A 19,580-nucleotide genomic window follows, 5' to 3' on the forward strand; every position below is an offset into this window, starting at 1 on the left:
ATGTGACAGCCTGAACACAAGACATGAATTCCTCAGTTAAGGTGACAATGAATGCATTCCACTGAACATAGCAAGTAGGAAGTCTTGTATAACCAAAGTCAATTGGTATTCAGGGAAAACACTAGTTGGTGTAATATTATGAAGATACTCATAATTGTTGGAGACTAATCATCTCTGTCCCAGGCCATTGCTTCAGGAATTTGTCAGAGTAGTGTCCTGACCTAACTAGCTTCTGCTACTTCATTAGTGATCTTCCAGTATAAAATGTAGGTGTCTTGGCTGATGATTGCACTATGTTGTGTTCTGTTTGCAACTTCTCATGCCCACAAGTGCTAAAGACCTGGCAACATCCATACTGGTACAGATAAAAAAGAAAATATGTACTGAGCAATGACTATTTCTAAATGAGTGGGTTGAAAGACGTCTCCTTGACTTTCATTAATCCCAGTATCTGTAACATATGGGTCACCATTGATCAGATTCTCATCTGGACCAACTTTGTTATATCAAAATTACAAAGCCTAGTGACCCTAAGTCATTGTCTTACTTCTTGAAACTCTAAAACACCCTGTCACCTACAAAAGTACATGTTAGAAGTATATATGTTCAATTTTTTTGGATCAGTGTAGCTTCAAGAAACTCAACACCACCAGGACAGACTGTGCACTTAATTCCTTAGCTTGTCATGGATGCAGTTAGTACAACCTGCACAAAACACTTGTTCAGCAGCGTGCATGCCTTCTTTGACTACTTCTCAAAACCACAAACTAAATCACCTGAAAGGAGCAGGGAAGCAGCTGCTTGTGAATGTTATCACCTCCAATTTTTCCCAGTTGTGACATGGACAGTCATTGGCATACTTTCATAGGCATTGACTCAAAATCCTGGAAACTCCTGCATAATATCACTTAGGGAGTATCTTCACTACATGAAATGCTATTGCTTTTTGGAAAAAGTTTCAATATCACTTTTGAAAGGGCAACTAGGGATGGGAAATAAATGGTGGTTTTGCCAGTTATCTCCAAAAACTAAGAACAATGTTTTAAAAAAATGAAATATAAGTTCAATTTTCATATTTCAATGGCTGGGAATTTTCATGGAAAAAAAGCTGTTTTACCCACATTGCGTTCTTTGTACTTAGCTTAAAGTCTAAAGAGAAATAATTCTAAGTTTCAAATGTTACCATCATCTCAAAATAAATTAACTTTTGACAGTACACTTCTGAAATTGAATTCTATAACGCAGAACATGCTTAATTTCTATGCTTAATTAACTATGCTTAATTTCTATGAATAACATTAAGGTAGCACAGGAATAAAAATAAGCAATTCAATCACCACAGCCTGCTCTGTCTTTCAGTTAGAACATGGCTAATATGTATTTTAACTCTATTTATCTGCTTTGGTTCTTTATCCTTTAATATCTAACAACAAATTATCACAAGTTATGACATTTTCAGTTGAACTAGCCCAACACCTTTTGGGGCAGAGAATTCCAGATTTCTACTACTCTTTGGTTGAATAGTTGCACCCTGACGTCTTTGAACAGCCCAGTTGTATTTCCAAATTGATCCTTCCATGTTCTGCACTCTGCCACTAAATAGAATGTCGTTTTGTAGCCTACTGAATCCTTTCACTCTTTTGAACACCTAATTAGATCTTTGTTTGTACTTGGTGAAATATAAGCTTAGTCTACGCAACCTGTCTCTTAGTTTAACCCTTTTAGTCACTGTATTGTTTTGGTGCAATTACATTGCACTACCTTCAATATATCACAGATACTGTGAGGCACAGTATTCAGAACTATACACAGTATGCCAAATCTAATCTAAGCTGAGCCTTGTATAATTATAGAATAGTTTCCACATTTTGTGTTCTGTTCTTCTTGAAATATAGGTTCAAATTCTATTATCTATTTGATATTTTGTATTACTTTTGTCCATTACCTTTAGTTATTTCTACGCATACCTTCCCAAATTGTTTTGCAGTCCACATTTCAATTATTTTTAATATTTTTCTTCAATGCCTATTTCATTATGTGATGTACGGTGTGTGACCTACGTATAATCCAATAGGATTTATGTTAAAGTTCAGATTTGATTGAATGGTATGTGGCTTTGGATTGTGCATCTAAAAGTTTTTAATGATTAATATGTAAGTGATTCTATAGCCATGGTGATTTCTTCTAAAAAAAAATACATTCTGAAAGGGATAGTTCTTGAAGGCTAATGGGAATTTGTTTATATTGGGAGAGTTTTATGAGGGAACAAACAATTGTGCATTAGGCTTCCAGTTTAGACAGTCAAAGATTGATTCTTTTCCTTATTGATTAGGGGAAGCACCCATAGCTTGAAAAACAGCTTCTGAGTTTCCATTTGGCAGGTTTGCAAAACTTGTGGTTGAAGCTGTGCATGTAAAACAATTGCTTCAGAGAAAGGTAGGTAATTTAGCACTGTTAATAGGCTACCTCAGTGTGAGGACATTCTTTTTAAAGTTCCAGACCAAAAGTGTTTGATTAAAACCCTAAAGAGGTTATTTGAAGCTTTGGGAAGTGGCCCTTTAACTGTGGCTAATCAGGTGGATTGACTGGCACCTTCCTTGCTGTTGGCAGGATGGAATAGTAGCGGGAAGATGACAAGACTACAGGTGCCCGCCACTCCAAACATTTCCCTGCTATTTTAAGGACCTATTAACCTATCAGCAAAATGCTGATCAAATTTGGCCAGTAATTGAATGGATAAAGTCACTGAGCCTTACAGGTCCTAAGAATGCAAAGTTTAATCCTAGTCCTTGGTGGAGTTATAGCTAGAGTAGCAAGTGAGACTGGTATTAATGACCTCAGTATGTCTGGGCTGCAAGGGCAAACCAGTTATAATTCTCATCCTTGGTCACTTCCTAGTATCTTCTAGAAAATGTGTGCATATGAACATTGAGGGCAGGTTCGGTTTTAATGTCCTTCACAGAAAAATAGCTTCTCAGAGTTGACTGTTCACTTATAAAGCAAAAATATTTAGGGGAGCTACAAAGGACTGTTGCTATTTATGGAATCATATTTCATCCTATTGTAACAGCAACAGGTGGTGACAGTGATGGAGAACACTGAACAAGGGAACTGAATAGTTCTTTCAGGCCTCCACCAACAGGTGGTGACTATGAGGGAGAGCAGCTGAAGCAGTCAAATGAACTCTTATTGAAAATGAAAGTGCATTTTGTGGAGAGAGGGCTGATTGGAAGGGAAAGTAGACAAAGACATCTCTCAACCCAATGTACCCCACACAGGCATTCCAAGCACATTGTGTAAATAGTTCCTTATTTATCTTTAACTTCCCTTCCTGTTTATAATGACCTGATGCCAGTGGAATAAAGAAACCGTGCTTAATGATCTTTGGGCCATTTGTGTTTAAGTCTTATGTTATATTTCTGGAACAGAGCAGGATTTCACAGCACAGATAGGAAGTCATGGTGGACAAGATTGAAAGGCAGTTGACCTAGATGGAGTGGATAGTGGAGGAGTTCAAACTTGTAGTAGCCATGAGGGAAGCTGAAACTGGTGCAGAATCATAGGAGGCCAGGTGTTTGCAGAGGGAATCAGACCTTTTGGCCAAACTGAGGCAAATGCTTCTCGTGTGTTCCCTTGATGCTATGAAAGAAGGATGCATTACTACAGGTCATATATTCTACTTGCTGATATTCGGAAGTTAGACAGACTTGACGGCAGACCAGAACACCTAATAATTTGGCAACTGAAAATTGGATTGAGGATATGCGGATGTTTTGTTGCATCCAGGTAATCAATACAAGTGAGCATGGGACTGATTAGAATGTCTGTGGGAAAACTCATCAGGAAATACTGGGAACATGTGCAGATGTTCAAAGAAGTCTGCTGATTTTTAAGGGAACTGACTCGGCTTTTTCGGGACAACATAGTCATTTTATGTGTATGAGCAAGCTGAAGGGAAAGATCTGATTTTCGTGCCCCTGGTGCTGGTGAAGTTATTTGATTGCATTATTATCATGGATCTCTCTTTTCGATTGACCCTGGATCAGGATTCAGGACTGACTATCAGAACGAAGGAAGTAATGAGACTATCCAAATTGAGTTCAGGAGGATTAACAGTGACAAACGTAAAATATCTTTCTTTGAAGAGTGGGATGACATATATGGATCCTGGGGAAAAGTTGGACTCCTGAGACAAGATAAAGGCTAACATCAGGGAGGTGACTATCAGTGTAGACAGGAATGTAGACCATAGGTTAAAGAGGCAAGCTGACCAGATTACTCAGAGCAACTGCAGATCCAGTCCTTGCTGCCCTATCTCCATGGTAAGCTTTATTATGACAGTGCTGTAGCTTTAAGAGGTGTTCATTGTCCTGGTTTCTTTTAAGAGAGAGATTGCTCGTCACCTCTTGTTCAATCTGTGTTAAGGTAAACAGCTTATGAGGCTTTGGTAAGTTGGAACAATAGAGGTAGCCTGGATAGTTATGTCCAGCTGTCATAGATCGGGATTTCTAGTTTTTTTTTAACTTTTATTTTCAGCAATTAATGAAGAGTCAACAGGTTTGGACTGGCTACTACTCTCTCTGAGTTTTTTCTTGATGGTTGTCTTTCTGGATTGTTGGAGTTACCTGTGAGATTGATCTATTTTCTGAATTTTGCCACAGGGTATGTTTATGGAATGTATGAGACTATTGGAATATAGTAATTGTTACTGTATCTATTATTCTGTTACGTTTTCAAATAGAGTTGTTCTTCAAAGTTATTATTTCTTTTATTGTATTTTAGCTATAGTATTTCAATAAATAGGGTTTTGCTTAACATAGAGTAGTCTGACCAGTTGAATTGCATCTAGAACACAGTACGTTATATTTGTCTTAAAAATAAGAAAATGTTAGGATCTAGACTATCTTCTTAAAATATTTTGAGTGGGTCTGGTCTGGTCCATTACACAGCCAATTCTGCAGAGGGTAAGCTGTAAAGGCTTACTGAAATTGTGACAGGGTTGGGCACTTGAATGAGATTGTCCTCAACAATCACTTCTGCCAGGAACAGAGACCCCATCCAATGCAATGATCTTCCTTTCTCAACAGGCATTAAAGTAGTTAGGCCTCCCACTGACAGCAAGATGGGCATATGGTTCCTTCAGGAAATCTTATTTAGAACTCTGAGCTCAGTCCTGTGCAGAATCATAGGAACTTGGTCTATGGTGAATGTGAAATTGGGCATGTAGAAGTGTCATGCCTAATTGACATAGGAGTGGAAATGTCAATTACTACTCACCAGTGTTTCCATGAGTATCTAGCACAGGAGTGCAAGCTGATTGATGCCTATTTCCTCATCTGGGGTTATGTTTTGCAGAGGTCGGTCATCTCCTATCATGACTATATCGAGCTCTCCAGCCTGTCCTCAATCACACTTTTAATAGCCTGGGACCTCTGGTGGGTTGTGACCTGATTGATACTCCAATGGAAGGATGAAAGTTAAGAACACCTGTGATGTTGAGATAGAATGTATTAAAAGCTATCTGTGGGTCCTTGGAAAACATGTATGGTGAATGCTATGCACACTACATATTTGGCAGACAGGGCACAAAAGATTTTGACCTTGCTCCACACACTCAAGGTATGTCAACCTGTATGGGACCCAAGAACTATTCAAGTTGCAGGAAATTGGTTGTTCTTTCAAATATCTGCACCATCACTGTTCTCGAATAATCATGCCAGCCATCTCCAACTGTTCAACATCAGGTCCTGCTAGTGTCACATGTCACATATAGTAGAGCTCCCACTTGATATAACTCTAAGAACTGCCATCATCACTGTTGAGAAGAGGGTACAGTACCCTTGCAGATTGCCAGTTTCAGCAAAGATGTTTCCTATCAACCAAAAATGCCTGTGGTGTCCTTAAATCTGCCACTATCATGGATAGTGCAGCAATTGAAGCAGACATTTCAAACCAGATTTCAAAGATGGTCAGTTACCGAGAGGAGAATACCCAGAAGAGGAAACTTGTTTCTACTCTCATCAAGCGTGAGATGACTTTCAGCAAAAAAAAAGATGACAATTGATATTGTGACCTGGTAAACCACAGGATAGTGACTACAGATGAATGTCCAATAAAGCTTCCTTGCCAAAGGATTCCACATCATCATTGGGAGGATAGCCTGCAGAAACCCATGAAGCAAGGTGTCATCTGAGTATGTATGCTTCACAGTCTTTGTGAGGAAGAAAGGTGGAAAACTGAGAATCTGTGCTGATTACTGGGCACTGAACACAAAGACTAACAAAAGATGCTTGCCCTCAACCTAGGGTTGAGGTTATAACCACTTATCTATTGAACCAATGAACAAGATATTGAAAAATGGCATTTGGAGCAGACATTGGAGGACTTCACAAATACACAAGAATGCTGCTTTGGTTCTGTAGTGCTCCTACTATCTTCATGCCTGTGCCGGATAAAGCTTTTGACAGTCTTAATTTCCAGTCCCTGTAGGGTGACATATTTATCTTCGGTTCAATATTCGGGGAAACTCTTGCAAGACAAGACATTGGGTGTAAGCCTGCTTTTTGTAGTTAAACCCTAAAGTCAAACCAGAAATGTGCCAACATTTCCAGACAGAAGTATGATATCTGGGGCACTTCGTTACTAAGGAAGTCATTATTCCTGATGAGAGTGAGCTGGGTTTGTACAAGGCTATGCATAATTGGCTGCCACACTCCATGATTCTTGATCAAATGCTGGATAACACACCAACCTTTATAAATTTGCCTTGATTGGTGGTACAAAAAGAAAATGCTGCCATTAATGTGGACTCAAAATGTTTTAGTTGTAATTGTACAATTAATCATCCATGTGCTTAGCACAAGATCCTGTGTGCTATATGCATTTGCCAGGATGGCATATTTCAGTCATGGAAGTTTGTAATGGGACCTCCAGCAGAAGGTTGCATTGGTGATGGAGGACACTGACCAAGGAAGCTGCGCACTTCTCTGGATGACTGTCAAGGAGGGCAACTGGAACAGTCAAAGAGACTCTCCTTGGAAAAGAGTGTCTTTGGTGAAAAGGAGTCTGATGGGAAAGGAGGGAAGACAGATGAAGAAATTCCTCAATTCAGTGTAATCCACACTGTCATTACATGCATGTTGTGTAACTAATTTCTTGTTATTCTTAATTTCCTTTCCTGTTTGTAATGACCTGACCTGATGCCAGTGGAATAAAGAATTATCTCATGATCTTTTGACCATTCATGTGTTCAAATTTCAAATTACACTAGCCATATTTATCAATAAAGGAAGGGTAAATGAAGAAAATTGGAATTTTCAGAAGTGTTAAATACTTGCATGTCTGTTTTCATGATGATTTCAAAGATTCCCCAGAATATCTCAATGGCAATGGTCTGTTCACAAGAACATAAGCTAAATCTTCAGCATTTTAAACAAAATATTTATGTTAATAATACCATCTACAGATGAAGTAATATGCGTGCCCTTAATGTGTATAAGTGAAAGTGACAGAAATAATTAGTATCAATAAAATTATGTATCAGGTTGCTTTTATTTTTTTTCATTTTTAAAAATATTCAATTTGATATTTCTATCAATCCCTAACTACAAAATTAAAAATATAATCCACCAACACAAAGGCCAAAAATTTGCTCAAGTCCTTTAAAATGTAAACAGATAAATATCCAAGTTGATATTACAGTCAGGATTTTTCTCCCAGCAGTGCCATTGCAGATGGGAGTTCTTCCCCCACCAATATGACTGCTGTAAACCTGACCTGTTTTCTTCAATTATTTGACATGTAGGGTGGATTCATCGTGGGGTTGGTGTTGTTAAAATGAATACAGCCATTACAGAAGAAGGCAGTTTTGTTGTCATTTCAGATCATTGTGAGTGTTTCACCCATAGAGGATGGAGCAGCAAAAAAAAAGAAATATTCTGTTCCTGTGATGGCATGGATAATTCTTGGCTTCACAATGATGAGAGAGAACTCTACAAGTGCCCTGTAATTACCACTTCCCTGTTACTGCAAGTAATGCGTACCTACCGAAAAGTACACAAAATTGCTGGTACCCTCTCTCCACAGTGAATGTGGAGGGAGTGGCAGCATGCTTCTGATGGGTACTGGATGAATATGCAGATTGTGTAGATGAGTTGTGGGAAAGGGGTGCCTTGGTAAGATATGCTGCCTGACAGAGGCGCCACAATAATTTTCCATCAATTCTCCACCGTTGTCTTTGCTTAGCTTCAATTTGGGTATGAGAGGAGAATCCAGCCATATATCTTGGTTGACAGTTTGATAAATTGCTACTGCTAAATAGGCAGATTTACTATTGACTTCAATATTATGCCTTCCAGACTATGGAACACATTGATGCTGTGTTTAAATGTAAATCACTCTTTTAGTGAAGCAACATGAACCAATTAAAGTTTGTTAGAGCAATTTTGCTTTTACTTAATCCATAGACCAAAATACATCCTCAAGGCTTCGTGTACTGTCTGATGACAATAATGTTACCACTGCCATCAAGGCGCTCGAATAACTGTTTTGTTACAAATTTAACCATTTATAACCAAACTGAAGATCAACAGCTGCTATACAAAATTAATGGTATTTGTGAAAGATATTTTTAAAAACCAAGAAGTTGAGTACTCACAAAGAAATTGTAATTGTGGATTTCATGCTTTCTTCCTCACTATACATGTTTTATTGATCCTTTGAAAGGCTGTAAAATGTTATATGCTCATCTCAGAGAAAGCATACAGAAGGAATTTATGTTGCAAGTCTTGAAGCTCATGCCTATGTTTCAATGACAAAGTGCTATTGCAAAGTTTAAGCCAAATGCCCTGCCATCTTTTTCTGACAGCGTAATGGTATAATAATCTTAAACAAAAAATAATGGTATGATTATGACTAACTTGTAAAGGAAAAGAAAAGATAAATGGCATTAAAAAACAGAATTCCATATATTAATAAAATCCAAGCCAAATAGAATTTTAGACGAAAAAGATGTTGCTGTAGCAACAAGATAGCTTGAATGTAATTAATTGCCAGATCTTTTACAGTATTGAAAAGGTTAACCACTTAACTCCTGCCATGACGCAGGAACTTTAATTCAACCCACTAGTACGTATAGTTTCTCCCAACAGTGCAGTCATTGTAGTGTTCCTGTTCACAACCTTCACTCATCCTCACCTCTGCTGCAACCCAAACTGCCACCAGTTCAAGACTGTCACCTGTCCCCAACCCCTTGCTACTCTTTGTATGGTAAATGAGGGCTTGGGAGAGGAGTGCCAAGTGAGGCAGTAAGGCGCCAGGACAGGTGGCAAAGAGATTAGAGGGACAGAAAGCAAGCTGGTGAACAACGTTGAACAGTCTTGAGAGGACTGGTGAAAGGGGCAGTGAGAAGTCTTGCATTGAGCAGCACAAGATTGGGAGAAGGGTGATGAGAGGTCAGGAGTGAGCTAGTGGCCTCACTTTTCAATGTACATTTAAATGACAAAACATGTCACACTGATTGCTGCAAAAGAGGGAGTGGTTTCTACAAAGATTTTCTGTTCTCCTGGATTCAATGGATTCTGGTATTAATTTGTAACAAAGTCCCTGTCCGGGAATCTCCAGTGCAGAAGTAATCTCAAGTTAAGTGGGTAATTTGTAATGTGATCAGGGACAGGAGTAGGACTTCTGACCTTGATTAGAATATCAGGACTATTTGGTCTGAAGTTCTCTTGGCGGAAGTCTCAGAGTTTCAGGTCCTCTACCTTCAGTAGCTTTTTTTTTGCTCTAACTGAAACATGTAGAACTTCTGTATCAAGTTTAGATCCTAGCTTTAAGTAACACTTAAACAACAAACTTCATGAATGTGTTTTTTGTGAATTCTTTGGTAGTTTAATTTAAAACAAAGTTTTATGTAACAGTGGAATGCTTTATTTCTGGAAGTTATAAAAGACAAGGAACACCTTGTCAGCTCATAGAATGTCATTGCCAAGGGCTACAATCCAAATCATGTTACTGTCTTTGTTGCAAAGAACATTGTGGAAGGAGGAGCTAAACCAAACCTATAAAAAAATCTTCTCCCTCCCAACAAATAAAGTATAGCTTGTGATTAGAAGAGATCATTATCATATTGACTTAATGTGATGTAATTTTAAATAATTTGTCTTAGGACCAATTACATAAAGTTACCAAGCATACATTTTGTTTCTACACAAAGTATGCATTTATAAACACCATAATTCAACTTCACTGAAGTTTTCATTAAGATGGCATTTTGTTATTCATTTTCATGATGACAGTAAAAAAAACCAATGTAATTATTATATAAATAAACAGTTAAATTGTTTTGGTCAAAGATTATTCAAACGTTTGCACATCTACAGCTTTCCATCACTGTGATCTTTTACATTAGTTCTGTCCCTTGTTGATTTTCAACAATTGTTCTTTTTATTTTACCACACTAGGTGGTGTCATTGTTGAAGAAATCCATCAGGCAAACCTTATTGAAGAGGCACTAGAAATAGTTGCACTTTTGCTGGGAAGCCGAATTTCTTGCTTGCATTTATGCAGCTGGCTTGATAAATATCTGCAAAAACATTGTAGACATTGTTAAAATGCATTTGTGAATTTTATTGAAAAATCCATACTCTGTTCACCTTTTACCATTTAAAGAATTTGAGTCAGAAATTTAACCCACTAAGAACCAAAATTGTCAGAGTCGATACATGCATATGGAGTAAAAGTCTGAAGTTCACCATTTTAATGTAGGAGGTAGCATTTGCAATTGGTTTAGGATTTACACTGCTGACAGAAATTAAAGCACCTGGATAATTTTGTCGATGAGTATATGTTACATGCAGAACACACTTAACATTATGCATAACTTCAACTCATTGAATGCCATGAGTTAACTTTGCTTGGTGCAGTGGCACACTAACCAGGATGCAGTTGAGTGGTGCAGTTGTAACGAGAAAGAATTTGAACAATGTTCTTATCCTGAAAACTTAATGATTTAACTAAAACTTTTTACAGCATTGTATGCCAGATGTGGGTGTTGTATTCCTGGTAGTGAGCCCTTCAGTGATCTCCTTTCATCTCATCAGCAAACAAAAAAGTTTTCTGACCCCTGGGGGATCATGAATGTATACTCTCCTCTCCACTCCCTACACCATGACCTCCACTGCAGCATTATAGACACTTGATGACTTCTCTCCACCATGTTCAACCATTTCAATGATAGATATCACAGCAATTCATCTCCCCTTTAAGAACTGCTGATTACCTTACTCCCCCTGCTGAGTATGCAGTCAATGAATGTGCAGCATTGGCTGCATGCACAAATCATTGTAATGAACAGGTAGCATTTATTTTACAGACTGTCAATGTTCCTATCAATTGATCTGGATTGAAATGCTACCACTCTCTTCCCTTGCCTCCTATTTTACTTAGCAAACCATGCCACTCATAATGTAGTAAAGCATTATAAATGGCAGAGGGGAAAATATTTGTTTAGAAAACCTGAAAACTTGGCATTGAGCTCACTAGAAGTACACTAAATTACCAGGACTTTAAATTGAATAGAAATTATCTTGCAGTAATATATTTCCTTTGATTTCAAGCTCCCAAGTCTGCAAATAACATTTACAAAATAAGTTTGAATGTTTCTGAATTTGGCAGTACCTCTTTTTTAAATCTTCTATTATATTCCAATTATAAATTAAATGAATCCACTATCAGGTCTACTCCCATTCCTCCATTTTCAGAAGAAAGAAAGAGGAAGATAAGAAGATAGGATTGCAAAGCTTTTAAGCTGCACCTGCACAGTAGGTGGTCTCCAGCTGTTTCCCACAACCTACATCTTCATACCGGCAGAGCCGCTTTTCTGTCAGACACTTGAGAAGTTTGTATTCCCCTCACAAAACAATATCTGATAACTGTTAGCTGCCATAAAAAACTGTTTCACAGCTCCTGAGTGATCTTGAGCTAAGGTACAAGCTTACTTTCACATATATCCTATCATTATTGCTTTGACAATATTCTCAATCTGGACATTTGCCAGCATTATGTTTTTCTGCATAATTACCAAAGCTTCATTTGGAGATGATTCTGTTACTCCTTCATAAAGATGTCTTCACCTTGCATATATCTCATCTCACTGATAACAAGTGTGGCAACTTTTTATTGTTTAGGATCATAATGACTCTTCTTGCAGTCTGAATATACCATCCTTATATCTCCTACAGTTGTAGAAACTTCTGGGGTTCTGTCTGGTGTTTGTGCACTTGCACTGTTTTCTTTCATAGAGAGAGTCAGGGCATCCTGCTATCAAATGGAATTCAGAACAAATTTCAGGATGCATTCCCTAGTGAGGGCATAGGGGCAAATACTGCCAATTACTACAAAAACTCTGTTTTTTCATTTGTGGATCTTCTCCTGTTGGTACACAAAACTGGGGCTTTCTTTGCCAAATGAAAACTGCAATTAGAGATTTTTTAAAAATTGAAGGCCCAATGCCCTGAAGAAGATTCACTCTTAAGTATCGCATGGCACCACATTGGATGCTTTGATGCTTTTCGGTGCAATAAGGAATTTTCCTCCCTAGAAGTGGGCTACCTATAGTCCCTCAACGACTAACATGAAATTAAGATGCTCTGAGTCAAGATTAGTCTAATACTTGGTGCTGTAACACAGGTAGGTTGAAGAACCGATTTGGTTCATATCTTGTAAATCTGTCAATTAAGTCTATCCTTGATCACCACAGGGTAAACTAACTCATTGTGGAGATAGCGCTGATGGCAAATCTAGACACCAATGGAAAAGTTGGTCTCCACTACTGCTGGAACAAGGTTAGCTTGGACACTTTATTTTGAAGATGTGCTGTCAGGTGTGCAAGACCTGGGATTCAGAAACCTAAAGTAATTCTATAAGATAAAAATAATTTAGGATGCTGTGTCCTTTCTGAAATATTACCTCACTCAGTAAAACCCAAACAGGGGATTCGGAAAGAACAAATAGTCGAAGGGCCTCAATTTTCCCAATCGATGCATCAACTTCACCTTCTGCAATTCCGTTTCTAAATGCACCTTAACATGTAAATGAAACAAGATTACAATTTGCAGAAAACAAACTAAACATATACCCACAGACTAAACGGAAGAAACATAGCTAAATTGGAAAATTTTAGTGACACTGAGTAAAGTTGCATATTTAGACACCAGTTTCTTCTCCAGCACTGAAAAGATAAGAAAAATCTTTCAAGTAGATTTAAGCAAGCTACAGTAAATGAGTTTTGAATAGTTTATCGAGTAAGAATGAACAAGTTGAATTGAATAAGTTATATTTGACAAAAAATGAAAGATTTCCTTTATATTTTATATGTGATAATAGATCAATTGTCTACTTCAAACAGAAACATACTACAGAAATGGTATTCAACAAAGAAAGATACATATTTGAATTTTTCCAGCAAAATTAAATGCTACAGAATTTAAATTACAGTTTTATTTGCCTAATTTTAACTCTGTTAATGAATAGGTTTTGAATAAATTAAAATCTTTCCTCCAAGTAATTGTGTATATATTACTTAAGACCTAGGTTAAAATTCAATTTTAACATGAACACACAAAGTGAGCAGTAATGGACAAGTGGTATCGATAAAAGTCTGCTCATGACAGGCTGTTTAACAGCCACACTGCATTGAATTTTACTCTTGATATATATCAAGAATATATATCACTGATTTGATAAGGGACTGAATGCATAGTTTCTAAATTTGTTAACAGCACAAATATAAGGAAGTAAGTTGTGAAGAAGATAGAAGACATTTTAATAGGCTTTTAGTTAGGTTAGTTAAGTGAGTGTGCAAACATTTGGCAGATGAAGTATAATGTGGGACAATGTAAATTTGTTCACTTTGATAGGGAGAATAGAATAGTGGAATATTATTTAAATGGTTAGAGATTGCACATTAGAGATACATACAGATCTGAGTGTTCTGGTATATGAATCACAAAGAAATGTTATGCAAGAACAGTAAATGATTAGGAAGGTAATTGGAATGCTGTTTTTTGTAAGAGAAATAGAATATAAAAAGTGGTATTTTAGCACAAGGTAATTGTCAGATCACACCTACACTACAATGTACAGTCTTGTCTCCTTATTTAAGAGAGGATATTATTGCATTAGACATTGTTTAGAAAAGGTTTTTTGGACTGATTCCTGGGATGGGGACTCTTAGGAGAAAATGTTGAACAGATAGGGCCGATGTCCATTGGCATTTCAAACAATGAGATTACCTCATTGAACCATGCGAGATCCTGAGAGAACTTGACAGGATGGATGCTAAAAGAACGTTTCCCCTTGAATGAGAGACTAGAGCAAGGCTTAGAAGATTGAGAGAATGCAGAATTATCTTCCTTAGAGAGTGGTGGAGGCAGTGTAATTGAATATGTTGAAGACAGAGGTTGAGAGAATCTTGACTAGTTAAAGGGTAGCCAGTAAAGTGAAGTTTGAGGCCACAAACAATCAACAATCTTAGCAATTAGTAGGGCAGGCTTGAGGGCCCAAATGGTGTGCCACTCCTTCTAAGTTGTATATTCATCTTGATGCAACCAACATTTTGTTCTAACATTTTTAAATGTTCCATTTTACTTTAATTTGTCTATGACATATTCAATTACCTTAAACTGAATGGAGGAATTAAAATTTAAAGGGAAATTATTAGAAAGCAGTTTAGTTTTAATGTGTTCAGATGGAATGATAAATGCAATAGAGACAGTGAATTTACACGTTAGTTTAGGCAAAGTCAGAAAATAGGGCTAAAGGAAGAATTTTCAGGTTTTCTACTGAAGTTCCAGTTAGTTTGAGTAGCTTTTGCTTTCAGGCGATCTTCTTGCTTGGAAAATTCCTCTTCAATGATGACAGCGGTCACTAGCTCACACTCCACTGAGGAAAATTTGATATAAGCAAGATACATGCACAGCACCCATGATTTTCCTGAACTTGCTACTGACTCTCCCATTCCTTCCCTCATCACCATTGCTGTGGGGTAGGATAGAGTAAATGTGCAAATGTTGATATGTTCTAATTGAGAAAGTGGATAAAATGAACAAAAAGAGAAATCGGTGAACCCGAGTTACAAAAATTTCAAGAAATGAATAAGACCAATCAAAAAAAATGCTCAGATGCTTTCCACAGAGCAATAGCCATGGGTTGTAAAAATTTACACTTCCATTTCTAGCAAGATTATTACAAATTTTTATTAGAAACTTTTTCAAAATTTTTACAAACATCTATGTACAAAAAAAGTAATATGAGTAAAAAACAGAAAAATAGAGTACAACAATGTCATATCATGATACTATTAGTCATGAACTACCTACTATTCTATCAGAACAAATGAATCTACTTAAACTAAACTACAAATTAAATAAAAAATAAACTGAATTCAAATTAACTTAAATTATATCTCACTACTTTATTCTATTTCACTCACTACACCTCCACTGAGGCTCCCATCCCGGGGAGCATCAGTCATTGTACCCGTATTCTTTTCCCCCAACCTCCCCCTCCCAGGGCTCCATGGGCGCCCAGACTGATTCCCATGGCTATACCACAGCCCTAATTAATATTGCTGATAAGTCTGCATTAATATAATTTAAAAAGGGCTGCCATGTCTTGTAAAACTGCTCCGTTTTGTGGTGCACCATATTTGTGAGGTAATCTTGGGGGAGATACTCCATCACCTGCCACACCATAAGACCTGGGGGTTTTTCCAACGTCCAATTCCTTAAAATATTCTTCCTCGCGCAATGGGTAAGAATGTTACACAATCTCTTCCCATGTTCCCTCGGAGAGGACAAATTTGGCAAGCCCAGAAGAAGAAATACCAGATCCACTTTAACTTCGATCTCCAGGATGTGCTTTAGCTCCCTTACTATAGCATTCAATATCTCTGGATCTTACAACATGACTAGTAGCAGTGTGTGAGAGTGCCTATACTAATGTTACATTTGGGACACCTGGTGACGCTCCTCTCTTGAACTTAGCTAGCCTCTCTGGCACCATATGAGCCCTGTGTAAAATCTTCAATTGCATGGCCTGCACTCTGTTACAAACTGAAATTTTCCTTACATTTTCCCAAATGTCTTACCATATACCACCAATGAGATATCCTCTCCTAGCTCTTGATTCCACGTCGCCTAAGGCACGTCTTTTCTGTAAATGATACAAAGTACTAACTGAAAGAGCGCTCGTCTGACTTGTAAACTGAGCCAGGAGCGTGGTTTTCCTCTGTATATAATCGCTTATCTGAAAGTACAGAAAAGGTCCCTATTCGACAGTCCATATTTCTGACTTAGCTGGCTAAATTACATCAAGACCTCCCCCTTGAATAAATCTCCCAGACAAGAGATTCCCTTATTCTCCCATAACTTAAAGCTGGAGTCCATTGCTCCAGGTTTATCCTTGGGCTCCCACCAACAGGGTAAATGGCAAGTCTTAAGCCAATTGCCCTCATCTTGCCTCATTATCCTCCAGGTTTTCACAGTATTTAAAATGATCGGATTCTTACATTGCTCAGTCATGGATTTCATCTTATCCATAAATAATAGATTAACCAGGGACATCTCGACTGCAAAACTTCACCATCAATCCAAATTGACTCTAAATCCCCCATACCCAGTCTATGCCAACAGGACACTTATTTGATATCTCTTCATGTCCGGAAGATCCACCTCTCCTTCACCCTGTGAAAGCTGCAATTTGGTAAATTTAATTAAGGGTTGCCTGCGACACCAAATAAAATAATCTAGCCAACCATTGAGCCTCCATAACACTTGTCTGGGTAGCAACAACGGGAGCATTCTCATGGAGTACAACAGGCAAGGAAGAACATTCATTTTAATCAGGACTATTCGGCCTAACCATGATAACGGTAATCCCTCCCACTGCTGCAAATCCTGTTTTATCCTCTCTGGTAGTTGTACATAGTTAGCTTTTTATAGCTGGTGGAAGGCAGAGATAATAAAAATTCAATAAAAATCTTTTGATGACCATCTAAACGGAACTGCATTCCATCCTTCAGATCAGGCACCTCCACTAATCCCCCACCGGCATGGCTTCCGATTTCGTAAAGTTGATCCTGTAGCCCGAAAAACGCCAAATAAATTAATTGTTTGAATCAATCGAGGAATGGACTCCTCCAGATTGGCAAAGAACAAAAGGACATCATCAGCATATAGGGTGATCTTATGCTCCCCCATTCCCACCTTTGGCGCCACTATTTCAGGATCCCTCCTGATAGCCTCAGCTAACAGTTCAATTGCCAAGGTAAATTGTCAGCAGTGAAAGAGGACACCCGTGCTGACTACCTCTCCCAATATTAAAGTTATATGACTTAGTGCCGTTTGTGATGACTGCCACCTTCGGATCATTATATAATACCGCCACCCATCTAGCAAAGGTTCCCCCCAGACCAAAGTGCTCTAGGACCCCAAACAGGTACGGCCATTCTATCCGGTCAAATGCCTTTTCTGCGTCTAGGGAGAACTGCAAACCCGGGATCAATTTTTGCTGGCATACCTGCACTATGTTCAATACCCTCCTGATATCATTGGAGGAGCTACGGCCCTTAACAAAACCAGTCTGATCATATTTTACAATATGGGCAACACCTTTTCCAACCTCAGGGCCAACATCTTGGATAGAATTAAAAAATTTACATTCAACAGTGAAATTGGTCTGTATGAAGCACATTCTTCGGGGTCTTTCCCGAATGAGGGAATGATGGAAATATTAGCCTTCCTAAGAGAGGGCGGCAGACAATCCTGTGCATATGAATAGCTATACATCCCCAGAAGTGGCTCCACGATCACATTTATGAATTCCTTATAGAATTCACTTGGGAATCCACCTGGCCCCGGTGCTTTACCATCCTGAAGATGCTTTATTGCTTCCTGCACTTCCTGTACTGTCATAGGCGCATTCAACAGGGAAGCCTGATCCGCGTTTATACTGGGGAGGTCCAGGTTCTCAAAAAAGGACTGCATTCTCATTGCACCATGTTTGTTTCCCTCCAACTGATATAACTCTGCAAAAAGTATTCCCTAAATCTAACATTGATCTTCTTCAATTTACGGGTAACTGTGCCAGCCTTCTCTCTAACAGACATAATAGATTGGGAAGCTTTTTTCTTCCTAGCCAGATGTGCCAGGTATCTACCTGGCTTAACTCCAAATTCAAACAGTCTTTGTTTAGTGAAGGAGATCTCTTCTTTTGCCACCTGTGTGTGCAATGAGTTGAGAGCTGCCCACAGGGCTGTGACCCGCTGCAGCTTGACCAAAGAGGGCCTATTATAATATACTTCCTCAGCTATCAGCAGCTGGGCCTCCAGCATCTGTTGTTGCTCCTCCCTCCGCCTCCTTCTAGTCACTGAATACGAAATGATAAGGCCTTGTAAATATGCTTTAGTGGCCTCTCAAAGTATTGCCAGATTATTGGCCGTACCGGAGTTGATATCCCAGAAGGCCCTGAACTCTCTTTTAACATACTCAACAAATTCAATATCCCTTAACAGATATGAGTCCATGCGCCAGTGCCGTGAATCTGTTCCACCACCCTTGATTTTAATATCTAAATACACTGGCGCATGGTCCGAGACAGCTATATTCCCAATTTTGCACGCCAGTGTTCTGTCCAATCAATCTGATGGTATTAAAAAAAAGTCAATTCGCGTGTGGCACTCGTGTGGGTTGGAATAGAAAATAAAGTATCTTCCGTTAGGGTGGACATGCCTCCACACATCCACTGATCCCAACTCCTCACACAAGTCCACCAACTGCTTAGTTTGTGTGGACGTACCTGCTGGGCCCCTTGGCACCCTGTCAATCTTGGGATCTATGAGACAATTAAAATCCCCTTCTGTGATCATGCAGTGCACCCTAAGATTCATGAATTTAGTGACTGCATCAATTAGAAATTTAAGAGGATGCGCCGAGGGACATTCAAGACGCCATACCCTTCTCCATGTATTAGAGCTTTAAGAATGATGAACCGTCCATGTTCGTCCTTAATTTGCTCAGTTACCTGGAAAGGGAGGTTCCTTCTTACCAGTATAGCCACTCCTCTACTCAGAGTTAAAGGAGGAGAAGACCACCCTGTCACACGCCCCTGCTGCAGTTTCAGATGTTCCTTATCAGTTAAATGCGTCTCTTGCAGCAGAGCAATGTCCACTCTTCCGAAGGCTTGACAGCACCTTCTTTCTTTTAATGGGAGAATGGCTCCCTTTTACATTCCAGGTGTATTACCTGAACAAATCACTAGCCATGGTCATCCAGGGCAGCCCGTAGTTTCCCAAGTGGAGGAAGCTTCTCGGTGATATGCCGAGCGACAAAGACATTTACTCTATAAAGTCTAAAAACTACTCCTGTAAAAACTACTACAACTAAAAAATGAATCACTACCTTTAACTTAAGCAAACACCCAAATAACCTCCGATTCACTAGTGATCTCCCCCTTGCCCATATGGGGTATACCTTCCAATCCTTGGTACCATCCCAACTCCCACTAGCTAAGGCCATGCCCTA

The 19,580-nt window shown here is 38.6% G+C and overlaps 1 protein-coding gene across 3 annotated transcripts in view; it reads right to left on the reverse strand.

The window, feature by feature from the left end:
• Nucleotides 1-8,947: 8,947 nt before the first annotated feature.
• Nucleotides 8,948-19,580, reverse strand: part of LOC122539369 (alpha-1,3-mannosyl-glycoprotein 4-beta-N-acetylglucosaminyltransferase B-like) — a 247,271-nt gene continuing 236,638 nt past the window's right edge. For 2 of the 3 annotated variants that reach the window (XM_043674130.1, XM_043674128.1), the window contains exons 14-15: nt 12,967-13,079; nt 10,497-10,582 (exon numbers count right to left, since the gene is read on the reverse strand). In XM_043674130.1, coding sequence (XP_043530065.1) covers nt 10,559-10,582; nt 12,967-13,079 — 137 coding nt within the window. In that variant the 3' untranslated portion in view covers nt 10,497-10,558. Of the gene's footprint in view, nt 10,583-12,966; nt 13,080-19,580 lie in introns of all 3 variants that reach the window. The other variant, XM_043674129.1, reaches the window with a different exon arrangement.

Source organism: Chiloscyllium plagiosum, chromosome 32, assembly GCF_004010195.1.
Source record: "Chiloscyllium plagiosum isolate BGI_BamShark_2017 chromosome 32, ASM401019v2, whole genome shotgun sequence".
NCBI classification, from domain to species: Eukaryota; Metazoa; Chordata; class Chondrichthyes; order Orectolobiformes; family Hemiscylliidae; genus Chiloscyllium; species Chiloscyllium plagiosum.